The sequence below is a fragment of the Esox lucius genome, chromosome 7, assembly GCF_011004845.1.
Source record: "Esox lucius isolate fEsoLuc1 chromosome 7, fEsoLuc1.pri, whole genome shotgun sequence".
Taxonomy (NCBI): domain Eukaryota; kingdom Metazoa; phylum Chordata; class Actinopteri; order Esociformes; family Esocidae; genus Esox; species Esox lucius.
In genome coordinates, this window is record NC_047575.1 from 39,674,978 (window position 1) to 39,693,319 (window position 18,342).

The 18,342-nt window shown below is 42.4% G+C and overlaps 2 protein-coding genes across 2 annotated transcripts; one reads left to right on the forward strand and one right to left on the reverse strand.

The window, feature by feature from the left end:
* Positions 1–637: 637 nt before the first annotated feature.
* Positions 638–5,958, reverse strand: exosc8 (exosome component 8). The gene is made up of 11 exons (XM_010903590.5): positions 5,885–5,958; positions 5,411–5,447; positions 5,259–5,322; positions 5,035–5,108; positions 4,881–4,926; positions 4,584–4,689; positions 3,817–3,862; positions 3,614–3,710; positions 1,568–1,688; positions 1,146–1,252; positions 638–849 (listed from the first exon to the last, which is right to left on the reverse strand). Exons 1-11 carry the CDS (start codon positions 5,899–5,901, stop codon positions 731–733), a joined length of 834 nt encoding a protein of 277 aa, XP_010901892.2. The 5' UTR covers positions 5,902–5,958; the 3' UTR covers positions 638–730.
* A 595-nt stretch (positions 5,959–6,553) lies between these two features.
* On the forward strand, positions 6,554–15,874 carry alg5 (ALG5 dolichyl-phosphate beta-glucosyltransferase). Its single transcript, XM_010903588.4, has 10 exons — positions 6,554–6,851; positions 7,196–7,364; positions 7,706–7,752; positions 8,036–8,104; positions 8,387–8,479; positions 8,574–8,687; positions 8,840–8,899; positions 9,212–9,363; positions 12,620–12,705; positions 14,750–15,874. Exons 1-10 carry the CDS (start codon positions 6,789–6,791, stop codon positions 14,863–14,865), a joined length of 969 nt encoding a protein of 322 aa, XP_010901890.2. The 5' UTR covers positions 6,554–6,788; the 3' UTR covers positions 14,866–15,874.
* Positions 15,875–18,342: the final 2,468 nt, after the last annotated feature.

Here is an 18,342-nt window from a genome sequence, read left to right on the forward strand (position 1 = left end):
TTTGAAATGTATATCGTCGCATGGACTGCCGGATTGGCGTGCCAGACTGTATCCGGGCGTCTCGACCACCGTAGAACAAGAAGGGTTTTTAGAAAAAACAGGGAATCTATGTTTTAAAAGAGCCTCCTATTTTTGAAATAAGTTAGAAAATTAAGATGGCTTTTTTTCTTTTGGGTGGGGTTTTGTACAAGCCTGGTGTCCCGGTTTTTACGACATCTCGGCATCCTAAATCCATGGCTCTTTTGGCTCCAAAAGAGCAGGGCAGAACTCCTAGGTGGACAATGACTGCAAAGCACACTCAGAAGACTACTCATCCACTATCATGCTGACTCTCCTGGTTCTGTCATGGCACTCTATTCCCTGAAGTACAATACTTTTTGGTATTATTCAAATATTTTATACTTTTGACCGGAGCCCTTTGGTCAAAAGTAGTGCACTTGGGTAATACAGTGCTGTTTTCAGACGCAGACCAGTTGTCAAATGTGGGAGAATTATCTCAACAGAGGACTTATCCCAGCATGCAATGCTGAGTGCGGTTTTAAAATAACGCATTTCCTTGTACTGGTGGGTGACAAGAGAAATCAGGTCTGTGTGCGCAGGACATTTTTCGGACACTGAGGCAGAATTTTTTTGTAAATGGTCTTTGTCAGCAGTTTTATTGTGATAAGAAAGAAATATATATTGACAGTGGAAAATACAACTTTTAGAGAAAAGAAACGTGTGTGTGTGTTTATTCGGGTGTCTTGACACTCTGTATGACTTTGTTGATGAGTTTGTGGACCTCCTTGTGTCTGATCGTGGTGCGGTTGATGCAGTCCTGAAGCTTCTCACCAGATAACGAAGTTCCACCTTAAGGGGGAGGAGAAGGAGAAGACATCAACCTTTGACCTGTGTACTTCAATTCCTTGAAGAGTCTATTAAATATATTGCGAATATGGGCTTTGGTACTGGGTGGAAAGGGGAGACGTTTACAAGAAGTGTATTAGGAAGAGTCTTGGGGTTGATCTGGCACTGAGAACTGAGAAAAAGGGGCTAGCTAGTGGTGGATTTAGGGCTGGTGTAACCGTCTCGGTTTGGTTCAGGGCAGTGAGGACCGGGTAAGTGTTCACATGTTAGGGGACTAAGGAAGTGTGCATCCTCCCTACCTGGCTTGTGGAGGGCACAGAGATGCTTTTCCTCATCCATTACCACGGTGATTATGGCTGTGGACAGGGTTTCCTCCTCAGCGGTGGGGTCGACGATCATAATGGAGCTACACGGGACATAGAAACGCTGTAACAACCACCTTAATGAGCCGTGTCAGAATCCCAGAGGTCGTCGGGGCCATGCTGAAAGTTTGAATGTGTCCTCTACCTATTGATATTACAATTTTTGATCACCTAGCTTTTACTTGTTGATAACAAGGTGGAGACAATAGAGAAACAATGTGTCCGCTTTTATTTCTATAGTTCCAGTTTGGCTTTTTGGGGGGAGGAATGCTGTTTGACTGTGGGCCATATTTGACACAATCAGCGAATGATTAGCAGATTGGCTGGTGAGAACTGCAGGAAGGATGGGCGATTCTTACTCATCAAACACGGCAAAAGAGGCCCCTACTGGATGTTTGTGGATGGTCAGACCTCTCCGGTTCTCCAGACTCACTTTAGGAACCTCGGAGTCCTCACTGAAAGTCACCTCAGGGAGACGCACTGCGGAAGGAAACCAAATACAACACAGTATGTTTCACGTGGCTGCCCACCACAGACCTCCTAATGGATGATCGCATAATATTGATGGTATAGAAGGAATAATCATGGGATAAAGCACTCTGTTGTACGCTTTCTCTAAAATGAGAAAAGAACAGGGTTGGGAGGGGGTCCATGACAAATAAGCTGCGTGGCACTAACCCTACAGAGTTATGGGTAAAAAAATAAAACGTTTGACGGCCAGCAACATGGCTAGCTATTGCCTTGGTATGACAACCAGACTTGTGTGTCTCAGACACCCAGACTCAGTCTTAGCTTGCCATCACAAACGTCGAATTTAACAGAATAATCTTTTCAATTTGAATTTTGCTTGCATGACATTCAATGCATGTTCCCTAACTAATTTTAAGCCAATCAGAAAGACTACTGGACAACGCTATGGGCGTGGCCTTCAGTGGTTTGGCGGCCCAAGCTGGAGCCTGCACTGGTACAACACGGGTCCTAATCCAGCCCATGGCTTTCTTTCACCCATTTCTCTAATAATAAGCATAAAATAGCAAAAATACATACACTCACCTAAAGGATTATTAGGAACACCATACTAATACTGTGTTTGACCCGCTTTCGTCTTCAGAACTGCCTTAATTCTACGTGGCATTGATTCAACAAGGTGCTGAAAGCATTCTTTAGAAATGTTGGCCCATATTGATAGGATAGCATCTTGCAGTTGATGGAGATTTGTGGGACGCACATCCAGGGCACAAAGCTCCCGTTCCACCACATCCCAAAGATGCTCTATTGGGTTGAGATCTGGTGACTGGGGGCCATTTCAGTACAGTGAACTCATTGTCATGTTCAAGAAACCAATTTGAAATGATTCAAGTTTTGTGACATGGTGCATTATCCTGCTGGAAGTAGCCATCAGAGGATGGGTACATGGTGGTCATAAAGGGATGGACATGGTCAGAAACAATGCTCAGGTAGGCCGTGGCATTTAAACGATGCCCAATTGGCACTAAGGGGCCTAAAGTGTGCCAAGAAAACATCCCCCACACCATTACACCAGCACCACCAGCCTGCACAGTGGTAACAAGGCATGATGGATCCATGTTCTCATTCTGTTTACGCCAAATTCTGACTCTACCATCTGAATGTCTCAACAGAAATCGAGACTCATCAGACCAGGCAACATTCTTCCAGTCTTCAACTGTCCAATTTTGGTGAGCTCGTGCAAATTGTAGCCTCTTTTTCCTATTTGTAGTGGAGATGAGTGGTACCCGGTGGGGTCTTCTGCTGTTGTAGCCCATCAGCCTCAAGGTGGTGCGTGTTGTGGCTTCACAAATGCTTTGCTGCATACCTCGGTTGTAACAAGTGGTTATTTCAGTCAAAGTTGCTCTTCTATCAGCTTGAATCAGTCTGCCCATTATCTTCTGACCTCTAGCATCAACAAGGCATTTTCAGCCCACAGGACTGCCGCATACCGGATGTTTTTCCCTTTTCACAGTATTCTTTGTAAACCCTAGAAATGGTTGTGCTCGAAAATCCGAGTAACAGAGCAGATTGTGAAATACTCAGACCGGCCAGTCTGGCACCAACAACCATGCCAAGCTCAAAATTGCTTAAATCACCTTTCTTTCCCATTCTGACATTCAGTTTGGAGTTCAGGAGATTGTCTAGACCAGGACCACACCCCTAAATGCATTGAAGCAACTGCCATGTAATTGGTTGATTAGATAATTGCATTAATGAGAAATTGAACAGGTGTTCCTAATACTCCTTTAGGTATTTTTAAATGACATTATAACAAGAGTAACTCCATATTAGAATGTGTGACAATGCAGATTACAGATGAAATGTAGAGAAACATGACGTAGCTTAAAACTGTTTCTAGCTAGCGGTTATGTTTTGTAAACATCGGCCGGTCTCACCATTCTTGAGAGCAGCCAGCAGGGCGATGAGACAGGCGTCCAACACATTGCCATCATAGTCCAGACACATGATGTCACAGTAAAGGACCCAACACAGCTAGGCAACACAAACACACGTCAGAATCTCAAACCCACACGCGAACACATAGCCAGGCAACACACACAGCTAGGGTGTAGCAGAACCATATTGAATCGGACATTACCTTTCCTTTCACAATGCATAAATCCTCTGTTTGTATCACTTCAGAGCTGCAAGGCAAAAGACAAAGATGAAAACTTCTAGTTAGGGTTGCTAAACTCAAGGAATTTACAATACATTCCCTGGTTTCCCAAACTCAGGAGATGATAAGCAAGAAATTCAGAAAGCATCAACCAGAATTTCTTTGTGAAAACCAAGAAATGTAATCAGACAGTGGATGTGAAGAAAGCCCATCTGTACACCAAGATCCTTGTGAAATTCTACTGCTGCACTATCGAAAGCATTCTGACAAACTGCTCTACTCCCTTGTACTACTCTGACATTGCCTTGCTATGCCCAATAATGTAAGTTTTCAGTTGTTACAGGTACGTGTCTACCTCAGGAACCTTACTGCTGCTATCCCTGCATTTCAGTTACACATGCACCTTGTACATTCAATTTGTCTCATTTGAACATCTTGAATGCCATTTGTACCCGGACAACTATTATCCCACATGTAACATACACTATACCTAATACTTGTAAAATGTCTGCCATCCTCTATTTGCCTTATTTCACATTTAGTATTGCTCATCTACACATTCCACTGGTAATATACATATATTTAATACTTGTAAATCATCTGCCCTCATCTATTTGCACTTCTGGTTAGATGCTAACTGCATTTTGTTGTACTGTTCAATTAAAAAGTTGAATCTAATCATGCTGCTAACGACAGAGAACCTTCAGAGAGAATACATACAGGAGTTCACATGTAAGCACTAACTTCACCTCTCTATGACATCAGCGATGAATTGGCTGGCTGCCTGGGCCTGTTCCCCAGGGGGTCCTGGACGGAACCGGGACGAGCACAGAGGGGGCAGGTCCACATTGGGAACTAAAACACACACACACACACACACACACACACACACACACACACACACACACACACACACACAAAAAGCCATATCACCGACAACACAATCACAGACACCCACAAACCAAGAGACATGCAGGTCAGATGCTCATCAAGAGGTGATGGAAACTGTCCTTTTCGTGTCCCCCATGTCAACTTTCGTTCCGTACCTATGTAGCCTCTGCTGGGGACCTCCACGGCTGGGTTGGCCAGTTCCTGTGGACGAAACACAACAAGGAGTGAGCTACACCCCCCTAACCAAGAGGCCACTGGAATTTAAATTTGTTTTACGACAAACTGGAGAAGTGTAACATTCCATATTACCGCTTTAATGCCACACATGACTGTGGTGTTTCCAATCTTAACCAGGGCAGACCCATCTGCTGTAGATATAGAACCTGGGGGGGGGGGGGCAAACAGGAATAGATGGAAGAATAGCAGAGAGGGAGACGGCGGCAGTAAAAGTGAAAGAGGTCAAATTAATGATGCAAGGTTGTTAAAAAAACAAAAACATGACTGAGGTAAGACCACACTTCAATTCGTCTCACCTATATTCAAAGTAGTGGTTCTAAATTCACCCAGTTCCCTTCCATCAGGGCGGCAGTTCTCCTTCTGCAGAGAGCTATCACAGTTAATACCACATTCACTGTATTCTAGCAGTTGGTGTAACCTGTATCAACATTATTAGTAGAGTTCTCACCAGAAAGCTCCTGTGGTATTCCAAGGGCTCGGCGGTTCTAAGGACATAGATACAATTAGTGGGTCAAGTAGAAGAGAGTAAGTCAAAAGGAAGAAGCAACTGTAACTAGCTGAGCCTTCATCAAATCCTTCGTTAATTAAGAACAGCCTGGTCAATACGGCCAGAGCATAACCTATAGAATTGCCGGGCAAGGCAAAAGGTTTGCACATCATTACATATTGAACTCAATCGACGAGGTGCCTGAAGCAATTAGGTCAAAATGCTCGACTCAGTGACAGTAAGACTATGTCATCGAATCAGTGATTCGAACCAGCAAGCGCAGACGTTCTAACGGCCATTGGCCTGCGTGTCGAGCTTACCGCGATGGGAGAGCAGTTAAGGTAGTTAATCATTTCGGAGACATCTGACAGTTCACACAGATTGTTGAATGCGTGTAACTCACATGTGTACCACGGCGATATGATGTACACTTACTTGAATCCAGCCGCCATGATGTTTTGGTAGACCACGTGTGCGACTGGCGTTCTGGCATCAGAACGGAAGCCTGCGTGGTGTGGATGCGTTTCTGTTCTTGTTGATGAGTTTGTTTCTTTTAGTCGATACAGCAACAATAAACATTGTACCTTATTGTATGTAGCGTTACATCGGATCACCCTGTCATTCCTTTAAAGTCCTTAGAATCGTTTTATTAATGACTTTGATAGTGGCTTCACACGCTTAAAAATTAAGAAAGCTTATTTTAAGATGCATTATATTGTCCTGCCGACCACTTTAAAAATAAGTTTAAACGAATTACGTGAAGTCTGAAGACGTAATATCATTTATGTATCTTATGTAACATATATAAGTACATGTTCGCCTTAGCATACGCAATTCATTAATTTAAATTTGTATTTCCTAAGTGACGGTGTTACATTCCTGTTTGACATTGCACTAAGGTAAGTAATCTGTAGGACAATTCTCGTGATACCAAATCAATGTACATTGAAGAATAGAATTTGTTTAAATTTAAAAAGGTCAAACAATATGTACAGTAAAACGCTAACATGCGTCGGCACAATTTACACTCCAAGCCAGCAGGAGGAGTATTTTCAGTCGATTCAGGAAAAGATATCTTTGGTTCCTCTAGCATCTATTTGATGATGTGGTTTTCATGGAGTTACTTCCGCGTAGGTGTTTCGTTGCAAGTGGAAGTGAACTCCACAATGAACAGCCCCATACAGTCATGGAAATATTAATGCTATGATATTTTACCACAATTGCAAATCATCGTATTCTCCTCGTCTTCCAAAAACGCTCTTGTCTTAGACGTTATCAGTACGGGAACAGTAAAGTTAGCTACCAGGCTGGCTGGTAACTCGTCACTTTGCGTTGTGGAATGGAGTGTCTATGTGAAATTATTCAATGTTTAGTTGCGTTGTCAGTGACTGCTTTGCTTATGGTAAGTGTTGCACTTTCTGCAAAATTTGGATATTATGGTGTGTGCTTATATATAACCTCTCTTCTCATTCTTTCTGACCGGTTCTTGAACCTTTATAAAGTTCAGGGCACTTTGCACCTTATCAGTCACAGCATATTTGCGTAATAACATTCTCTTGTCAGCCTACAGTGTAGTTCATCGTTTTATTCTGATGTTATATTTAGCAGTGACGCAACACGACAAATGTAATCGTATTTTTCACCAGGTTATACTGTGCAGACATCAAAAGTGTATTAATGGGACGTAATAGTCCGACATGACATATTAAAACCAGAATCTCAACCTTATTTGATGCCCGGTTGCAGGTTCTGCTGATAGCTCATCTAACAGCCGGTATGGTGGACCTGATCCGTCACGAGAAGGAGAAGTTTTTCCTGACCGCGGCTGGCGAGAAGAGGCCTTTCCCTAGCATTCGAGACCCCAGCTCCCTGGACCTTTCCGTGGTCGTGCCTGCCTACAACGAAGAGTTACGAAGTAAGTCCATGTGCGGGGAAAGGTGTTTAGGGGAATTACTCAAATTTCCCCACCACATTTCCCCGGAACACGTTTCCTCTGTTATGGTAACAACCGTAGGATCGTGTTCTGCTCTAGTCTTGCATTCCATATCTTGCGCTCTGCGCTCTGCTGTGTTCTGGGAGGTATCTAACGTCTCTCGCATTGTGTTTTAGAAGGCAGCCAGTGACAGAGCTGTGTGTCTTGGCATTTATGCACATTTTGTACCTGACCGTGTCTGCGTTTAATTATTTGTGACAGATCTGTATTCGTTTTTCAGATAAGCTCTTTTAATTGGGCAAAATATTGTGTGTGCGTTTCAGTGCCTGTGATGATGGAGGAAGCCATGGGATACTTGGAGAATCGACAGGTGAGTGTGTTCACTCCCACTGTTAGGAATAAGAAGGAACCACCAGGTGGCAGTAGTGATTTGCAATGTCTCCTTGTCTGACACATCTGCACTTTTTCGTTCTAGTTAAAAACCTTCCTTTATCAAACTTCAGACAACACTCTGACATGCATTTACTAGACAATGTGCCACTTAAAAAAGTCTATTAACTAATGAATAATGTGTAATACAGACTTTTTATCTGCCATAGTTATGTTGCAAAATAGCATCATAATATTGTTTTTGCCTCCTCCTGTCCCGACAGAAACAGCAACCGTTGTTTACCTATGAGGTTATAGTGGTGGATGACGGCAGCAGAGACAGAACCACCCAGGTAACTCTTTGGGGATTCTGAGTATGTTTTATTGTTTGTAGCATCAGGAGCAGTGCAAATGTCAGAAGTATTTTTTTATATTTATATTTATTTGTATATGTGAAAGACATTGTTTTTTTGGCAGATACTTCCAGCACTAATGTACATATATTTTTTACTAAGCCATATATGAAATTGATTTACTGTTTTAAGTGACCAAAGATATGTCACCAGCCATCCGGTTAACAGCTTGTTTTGGTAGTTTATTAGTTAACTGTACAAATCGGTGTTGTCGTTTCCCAGGTTGCCTTGCAGTACACCAAGAAGTATGGGGAAGACAAAGTGAGGGTCCTCACCCTGGTGAAGAACAGAGGAAAGGGAGGGGCTGTGCGGATGGTGAGACACGCGCCCACACGCACACACAACGAGTCTCCACTGAAAATGGGTAGAAATTGTATTGAAGTGCTGATAACATTGCTGTGTGTCTTAGGGTACCCTGTGCTCCCGAGGTAAGCTCATTCTGATGGCAGACGCGGATGGGGCCACCAAGTTTGCCGACGTGGAGAAGGTGGAGGCCGGCCTCCACCTCGTAAACGCCACACCGGTGGGTGACGGCACTGTTATTTTACAGAAAAAAAGTTTCTCAGTGTTCATGAAGCTGCCTTGTACTGTTACCTTGCAGTTTATCAGCTTTGACGTGACATACAAAGCCCATGATTCTTTTCCAATGTGTAATACCTGTATGGTGTGTTGCAGGACAACATGGCCATCTCCTGTGGTTCCAGGGCACATCTGGAGCAGGAGGCAGTTGCGTTGGTGGGTGTGACACCTGATGATACTTTCCTGTTGTTTGATACCTGATGATACTTTCCCGTTGTTTGATACCTGATGATACTTTCCTGTTGTTTGACACCTGGTGATAACTTAAGAATGTGTCTGAGGCTTATCAGAAGTAAATGAATGTAAAAGTTGTTGTTTTAATATAAACTTTTGATGTTGCGTGTGCGAGTGTGTGCGTGCGCGTGACCGGATTGGGGCTAAGTGAGTCTTGTGAGTAGTATATTTATGTAAATAAAATAGGTATGTTAATGATGCAATGTTTTGTTTGCTTGTGTGTCTCCATTGTAGCGTTCTATGTTTCGTACCTTCCTAATGTACGGATTCCATTTCCTGGTTTGGTTCTTCTGTGTGAGAGGCATCAAAGACACACAGTGTGGCTTCAAACTATTCACTCGTGAGGCCGCGCTCAAGACCTTCACCTCACTACACGTGGAGCGATGGTAAGGTCTCTTTCGCTATTTAACTCTGAGCGGGAAAACATATATCAATGTCTTACTAAAAGCTTGGTGTTTGTCTTATTTAATACACATCTTTGTGATAACTATGGGTGGTTCCCCCTTCAGGTGGAGCTGTGGTAAGGTCTCTTTTATATGAACCAAAGACACTACATATAGGAATGATAGCAATAAAATAGCAATTAATGTCTCCAATACACTCTATAATATTTTAGAGCAATGGTATGGTCTCTCCCACTATCAACTACCCAGATCTGTTTACAATCAGTGGCCCTCATTCATGGCCTTCATTCATGTCATAAAATTTGATCTTAAAATGATTGCATCATCATTTCACTGACAGAGTTGTGTTCATCAATATTATCTTTGTCGTATCTTTTACGACCAAACTCACGTCTGGTCAGAGACCGTGTAAACCAACGTCAAAAAGATCATGCTTGATTCGCAATAAAACCATCATTATCACAAAAATGACTGATCGTAACAGCCTCAGTAACAACAACCAGAATTATAATAATAGGTAACATGAAATAAGATGACGAGGAATATTACACATAAAAACGTACCACAATATTAAATATTGTATCACTACTGTAGGCTATTATTGTATTATTTGTTTATTTCATTTTATTCTGCATTTTCTTTCTTATTGCTCTTGTTCATGTGTTTGTTTCGTTTGAAATGCCTTTGTGTGTGTGTAAAGCGCTAGACTAATAATCTTGCTTTTCCTAAGTCACTCAGGCTGTATTGACATACCTGGAGATCATAAACAGTTGTTATAATTTCAATCAATCAAAATTTATTTATAAAGCGCTTTTTACAACAGCAGTTGTCACAAAGTGCTTTACAGAGACACCCGGCCTTAAACCCCAAGGAGCAAACAACAGTAGTGTTGAATTTCAGTGGCTAGGAAAAACTCCCTAAGAAGGTCGAATTTTAGGAAGAAACCTAGAGAGGACCCAGGCTCAGAGGGGTGACCAGTCCTCTTCTGGCTGTGCCGGGTGAGATGATTGATTGATTGATTGATTGATTGGTTATAATTTCGGTGTCCGGCATCTTGATTAGCTAACAGGTCTTAAATTGACTAGTGAGAGGATAAATAAACCAGTGGTTCTGGGTTGAGCAGTTACCCTAATTATGGCAGAACTTGCTGTTTTAAAGGACTTCGGTTCTGGGTTGAGACGCAGAAGTGTTCTGTAACTGCGCTGATTTCGTCATGGAGAAAATGAATAGTTAATTAGCCGTTTCAGGCTCTAATTTATGTTGAAATCTGCCAATTCAACACCCGCATAAATTACAGATGTCATATCTCTCGTCCACGGCTTTATCCGATTTATCAGTCTGCGATTACATTTATACTCATTTAATTTAATTAATCCTTTGGCCAATTAATTGGCGCCAATAGGACGTTTTTGCAAACTGTAGCTTTCGGCTGAACTTGGCTCAGATAGTGGTCGATGACTGCGCATCCTCTACTTGCAACATCACCTTGAGAAGAGCCGGAGGCTCCAATCACGAAGTCAAGGTAATGTCACTCTGTACGGTAGCTGAGATCATTTATCTCAGCAATATCTGATCATTTGGGGGCCACTTTTGATGAAAATGTTTGCGTGTGATTAACTCCTGATAGCAACAGCTGTTAAAACCCCATAGAATGGCACTCTTGATTTTATGAGACACGGGCGCTGGCGCTCAGTGCGCTGGAGTGGGGCTGCCATAAATGCGCACCAGATGTTAAATTATGTTTTTCAATGTATCAATTACATTTTTCTGAGATTTATCTCAGAAAGCAATTCTGCACTCCATGAAACGCATTATTCTGGCCATAGGGTTACAAAACGTGGGGTAAACGTTGGATCAGCTGATTGTAAGGCAAGGCTGACAAGTGGCATTCAAGTATCGGTTTTCAGTTTCTCCCCACAAAAGAATATATAACGCAACACTGTCAGCTCCTTGTTCACGATTTAAGACAGGGAGGCAAATAAACCATTAAACTTTTACTTTACTTACCAATGTGACATTCTCTCTTCCAAATACCTTTCTCCTGGAATATGCACAGACATGAATGGTTTGTAAGAGTGGCATTACAATGTAAGGGGACACGCAACAGAACAGCATCGCCCATTGCAATTTTTCTAACGATGTAATCCACCAAATCACACTTCAGGATGTTCTGTTACCAACGTAGACAAGCCGCCTTTCTGGAGAGAATGCAGACATGCTGTTTCCTCCATTATAATATCAGTCTTCTCAACTGGAATAACTGACTTTATGGGGGAAAAACAGCTAAACATATAAACATAGCTCAGAATTTATATTAGCCGGCAAATGCTGATATATTCCGGCCAAATAAATAGATGAATAGCATATTAAATAGCCTAATATTGTGTGACCTATATGATCTGTTGCCAAGAAAACAGCGAGCCTCCGCTGTTTCAGTAAGACATTACTGAGTGTTTGGTCACATGGCACGAGATTCAAAAGCGTCACGCTCCTGCAGCAACTCCACCATACATATTTTAATATGTAGTGGGACAACATATATTTATATCCATCCATTTTAATGCTCATTATCTAATTAGGAAATACGGTTGGAAATGGCAAAATTCACCTGACAATATTAGTCAAAATATTTTACACACGCTGATAGTTTTTTTTTCTTTTGTCAATCAGAGTTGTCAACCGCTCTTCTGCACCCATGGCCTGGACATATAGTTGTCAACAAAATAATTGCGATCTGGCTCAAATTATTGCGATCAGGCAATTATGTAATATTTGCGACAGCCTTGGTTGTAGCCTATTTGTTAATTTTGCAAAACTTGTGAAGAGTTCATTCTGCTGACTAATTTAAATAAAAAAACATTTGTTGGATCATAGCGTTTGTATTTTATTGCTGTTTTAAATCGTTTGACCTCTAATTTCAACCAGGTGCGACAGTTTTGTGAATCACACTTGGAGATGATTGTAAGTCTCTCCCAAAGTTCGAATCTGAGATCTGTTCTGAGAAGGTTTCACGAATGAGGGCCAGTATGTCTTTGTACTTCAAGTAACTTCCTTGTATGTCAAGAAACTAAACTTCAGTTGGATTGGGTTCGCAGGTACAGTCTCCTTCTGAACAGAACTTGCCCCTCACATTTAAATACATGAAGATATTTGGTTGTTCTTAACTGTTTTTTGTTTGTTTTTCCATCTGCCTATTGTTGAAACAGCATTGTAACTTGAATGTTGTACCGTTCCACAGGGCCTTTGATGTAGAGCTGCTGTACATCGCCCAGTGCTTTAAGATCCCCATAGCAGAGGTGGCTGTCAACTGGACAGAGATAGAAGGTGAGACACACACAACAGGATATTGAGGCACACACACACACACAATGTGTATAAGTTCAGACAACAAGTTTATTTGAAATAAAAAAATTAAACCCAGACATGCAGATGTATGTACAGCGTGGGGTGGGGTGGGGTCCGGGTCTAACCCTGGAATGCATCCATAAATGTATGCAGGAATATTTCAAAGCCTGATGCCAGATTTATGCTACAGTGAGTAATTGATCCACTTCACCACATATTACATGTGGTCAGACGGCCATTCACCAGAACTCTCAGACCAGCAGTATAAATGTCACAGACCCTAACCTAAACAGCACAGCATCACTGAAGGCCGCATGTCTTCAGCTAAAAGCCGTCCATCTACCAAACCCCAGTACGTGCGGTACTTCGTGTTTGCCCTCCAGATTTGTTGTATTTCTACGGATTAAACGCATCCAGGCTTCAGCCATGGACACCGTGGCAATGTAGCTCCAGATTCTTTCATGACCGTTCCAGTTGCCTTGTGATGGATGTTCTTCAAGCCAAGGAACTGACGATTCTGCGTACGACTGTTTGAAGAGGGTAGATGAATCATGTCCATGGCTGTGTTGGATTTGGACAACCTTTTAGTCGTGCTGTTTGCACTATTCCATGCACACACTTCATAATTACATTGCCCAGTAAGAACAGAGAGAAAATAGGCTACTTGTGCAGCATAATTTCAAATAGTCGCCTCAGGCAGGATACAGACGAATCAATGTAGTTCTCGTTATATTAAAGTAAAATTGTGCTTTATAGTGTTTTACATGTACTGCTGATCATAATGATTTTATTCCTACCAAATTACAGGTAAACGTTTGAGCATTTGAGAAAATCTACATTTCTGTTCAGTGGTATGTTGTGCATTAAACATAGTGGAGTTCAATGCAGTTCATTGTAGTGATTGTATTGGCGGTGTGTTTTGTGTAGACCTCCAGAGTCTGGCTATCTAAAAACAATGCAACAAATCTCCTCCATCTGCCCTAAATAACTTTAGGCCTATTCAGTGGTGTAAACGGATATGTCTGGTCGGTACAAATAATACAATACTAATACAGACACACACACACACACACACACACACACACACACAGACACAGACAGACATCTCCCTCAAACAGTTTACCTCTTAGAACAAGATAAGACAGTATTGTAAATTTACGTGCTGTGTGGAGTAGCCTTAAGCCCTTATCCTATCAAACCTGTCTGGGCTGTTTGGAACAAGCTTTTCTTTATGACTTGATTGCTGTTGGTCTGGAGCCAGACTGTCTTGGAGCAGTGTACTGGTCTCCCTTCTGCATGTCTGAAATGAATCATTAATCAGTTGTATTATTGCTTGTTAGGAAAGTGTGCATGTAGTTTCCAATAGTGAGCTACTGATTAACGGTTAACTCTGTGTAGGCTGGAGCAGGTTTCAGCACTTTCTGCTTAATAATTTTAGCTGTGTTTAGAGCAGGGCATATTGTGGAGTATATCACATGGGTTTAAGTGTTATTATGGGTTAATGTGTTTCAGTGAGGGGAAAAATATTTGATCCCCTGCTGATTTTGTACGTTTGCCCACTGACAAAGAAATTATCAGTCTATAATTTTAATGGTAGGTTTATTTGAACAGTGAGAGACAAAAATGCAAATGTTATAAATTGATTTGCATTTTAATGAGTGAAATAAGTATTCAACCCCTCTGCAAAACATGACTCAGTACTTGGGGGCAAAACCCTTGATGGCAATCACAGAGGTCAGCTGTTTCTTGTAGTTGGCCACCAGGTTTGCACACATCTCAGGATAGATTTTGTCCCACTCCTCTTTGCAGATCTTCTCCAAGACATTAAAGTTTCAAAGCTGATTGTTTTTCAGTCTCTCACTCTTAAAATAAACCTACCATTAAAATTATAGACCGATCATTTGGGCAAACCAAAACTGATCAGTGGGCAAACGTACAAAATCAGCAGGGGATCCAATATCTTTTTCCCTCACTGTATTTGTTATTATAGATTAATGTGATATTATGGGCTAATATCTTATAGGTTCTAAGCTGGTCCCAGTGTGGAGCTGGTTACAGATGGGTCGAGACCTGGTGTTCATCCGGCTGCGTTACATCACTGGTGCCTGGAGACTGGAAGCCCCACACAAGACCAACTAGACCAGCCAATCCCAGCAGCCCCTCCACACACTGTCTCAGCCTGTGAAAGACAGATGGGACTGATTCACTGTAAACTCAGCTGTGTCAAAATTGTCTAAAGTGGCTGCCTCTCCTCATGTCCCCCCCTTAAACCACAGGAGACGTTGAATGCATTATGAAGCTGAGTTAGACAACCATGTGTCTGAACGGCTGGAAAAAAAAATTTCTACATATTGTAGGTTTTAATTTTATTCACCTGAACACCCAGATCTCAATTAGTCTCTGTTTATAAGATTAGAAGCAGAAGTGTTTCTGACATCCAGGAAGGGAGTTGGAGCTCTGTTACAGAGGATGTTCACTCCAAGTTAACTTTCACCGGTCCCCTTTTAATATCCTGGGGAGATAGAGGAGAGGGGATGAGAAAAGGAAGTCTCTTTGGGCTATTCAGATGCACCAATGGACTGGAGTTTGTGGGAGAGCTATGTTCTTTTTTTCAACTTTGCCATTGGTTGAGAAATCTTAAGATTGATAGGTCCTGGCTTGACACGCCGTTAGTCAGGTGGTGAATCCTAGTTCGTTTTTGTCACCGGAGTGTGTTTTTTGTGTCCATGGTAACACTCATAAGACACCACGGGTCTCGATGAGTGCACTGTATGATAAATCTGTTGCATATTTTTTTATTTCCATATGAAATAAAAGAGAACTGTTGCCAAGGTGTTTTTGGGGCAGTGTTTCTTAAATCTGGTCCTGGGGTCTCAGATGGTGCACATAAGCAGTGCTTTGACCTGGCATTACCACACGTTCGCTTCTCAACAACCAGTAACTTTCATGTGGTGATTCACTGAGGGATTAAAATGATTTTTTTTATTTTTTATTTTATTGACTTTTTTAAATCCTGAATTACGTTGGTTTACTTTTCAAAGTAATATTAGAGGTGGGTGATGGCCAAGGGGTTGTATATGTGGCTTGATGTAGAAAAATGGGCTGAATTACTTCAGCCAAATGAAATAAATGTCCTTGAATGATCAGAGTATGTTTTTTCATGTGTTATTTACTATCACATGTTCAAGATGAATGTGATTTGGAATGGTGTCACATGGATTGGCGGGTGGGGACTGATGTCATGATTCACTCTAAAGCGCTGCATCAGCTGAAGGCAGTTGGTGCGTGCTGATCTTCAGTGCTACGGAGGAAAGCCTGCCCATCTCTTACGTTAAACCTTCCCAAATGTCTGTCAGACACAGTCAGGATGTGTCTCATGTTGACACAATGGTCCTTATTTAGTGCCCTACTTTTCACCATGGCACAATGGGGTCTTGGTCAAACATAGTGCACTCCGGGAAATAGGGTTCTTCTCGTCCCCTTCTCAGGGATACTTCCACAGTGTAACAGGTATTGGACTTGGCACATTAAACATGGCATTTGCTAATTTGATGTAGTCTTTATGCACCCAGGCACCCTGTAGGACCGACCTACATTGAGAGAAGCCGAAATACTTTCCTTTACATTTTTCCATTGTTTATATTTGTGACTGAAATGTCCCACAAGTGTGACTTGGAAATCCCGGCGTCATGGTTGTTAACAACCGGCGCATTATGCCCTGGAGGGCAGTATGTATGACCAGAATCCTATTAGCCCTGGTTAACAGTACTGCCCAGTAATAGGGTGCCCATTCTGGACACGCGCACACGTTGGGTTATTGTGGTCTGACCGAATGAAGTCTCTTGGCAGTTTACTGTGTGCTTGCGCGAGGCTGTGGTTTGGCGCGGGTAGGGCTGGAGCCGGGTTAATAATGCGGATGTCTCTGCGGGGTCGCTGCCGCGTGGGTACCCTGTTTGTCCTGCTGTCAGTCTTTGCATGCACCCAGGCCCTCTTCACCCCTGCACTCATCCATCCCTCCCTACTAATGTCTCCTGTCTGTTGCAGCGCCTAGTTAGGGAGTTATTTTAAATATAGTCTTTCAATCTCTCATTCTTCTTTTGTCTTGTAATGATTGGTTTTGTCTACTGTGTTCAGTGTCATTTGTATTTTGTACTTTTTTCATCTAGTTTCTATAATATGGGGATGAGGAGGGATGATAAGTATTTGTGAAGTATTTCATACTGAGATGACAATTATTGCATTCTCTGTGCTCCTATGTAAGTGGGTTGGCGATACCTTTAATCAATGTACATCGACTGGTCTGCTGACTTCTTAATTACACAATGATGTGGAGGCAATCCATCCAAGCCTTAGAAGTACGCCTCGAGAGAATCCCTCGAAATTGATGCGTTCAATGTTGGAAGTATTGTTACGTTCCACAGCAGTTGCCGTAAACTGTGAAAATGTCAAACTTCTAGACTCGCTGTCGCCAGCCAGCCTTGCGTCATTGACTGGACCACTCGCGGCGCACACACAATACGGGGTGTATCCATCCGCAATGAAAAATAGTCAGAGCGACGTCTCTAAGACAGGCTATGCCAATCGATTATTATTACATGTTCATAGAAAAGTGAATCTTTCTGAGGCATTTTTGTTTGACAGTCTCATAATTTTATATTATCATTGTTTACAAACGGTTAAAAAGCCTAGTCGAGTTTTCTTTACATAGGCTACGGAAAACATTATTATGAGGCAACTGACAACCAAAAACTATCAGTGTCAGACACTGGAATAAGAAGTGGATTTTTTTTTGTAAATGGATAAAGCTCTTTAACAAACAGGTTCGTCCCAAAATAGCAAAACATACATCATGGTCATGTGTCCCACTGGGATGGGAAATACATTAACCTGATGGACCAGTTTAAAAGATACACACAGACACGGTCATACACACGAAGGCACACACCAGCAGTTGCGCTTTATGTCCACACACTCTTTCCAGCAACCAGGCAAAGGAGCATAACATTTTGTTGATTCTAATTTCAGACATGAGAACATTTCGAAGCATTTTTTCCCTGTTTTTCTTTTTAGAAAACGTTTTTTGCAACAGGTGCGCTAGTCACGCACTGTCCTCCTGGTCATAGTTTGTAAATACATTCACTATACCAGGTTATTAAGTGGTCTTAATAGGTCATATCAGTTCCAATACGTGCGTTGTTGAGGATGGCCTTAGGATGGGCAGCACTCCACATACACACACACACACACACACACACACACAACGTAAGAGATAGAGCATGCGCGCAACACAGACACAAAAACGCGCACACAAACACCGCTCCTGAATGCCTGTGTCTGGATGTCTCTGAAATCCTGGGAAAGTTCCAGGGGCAGGCTGCGGAGGGATCTGGCACGCAGGCGCTGCGGCTCCAGTCTGGCTGACGCCGGGGTTGTGGCGCTCGGCTCGGCTCGCGGAGGCTCCAGGGCTCCTAGCAAACACGCTCCACACCTACTGCTCCCTCCGCTCTGCGCTCAACAAGGGAAGCAACAAATTCACTCACGCACACACACATTCATATATACATTCACGCATTCATACACACACATGCGCGCGCACACACATACACAAACAGGGAC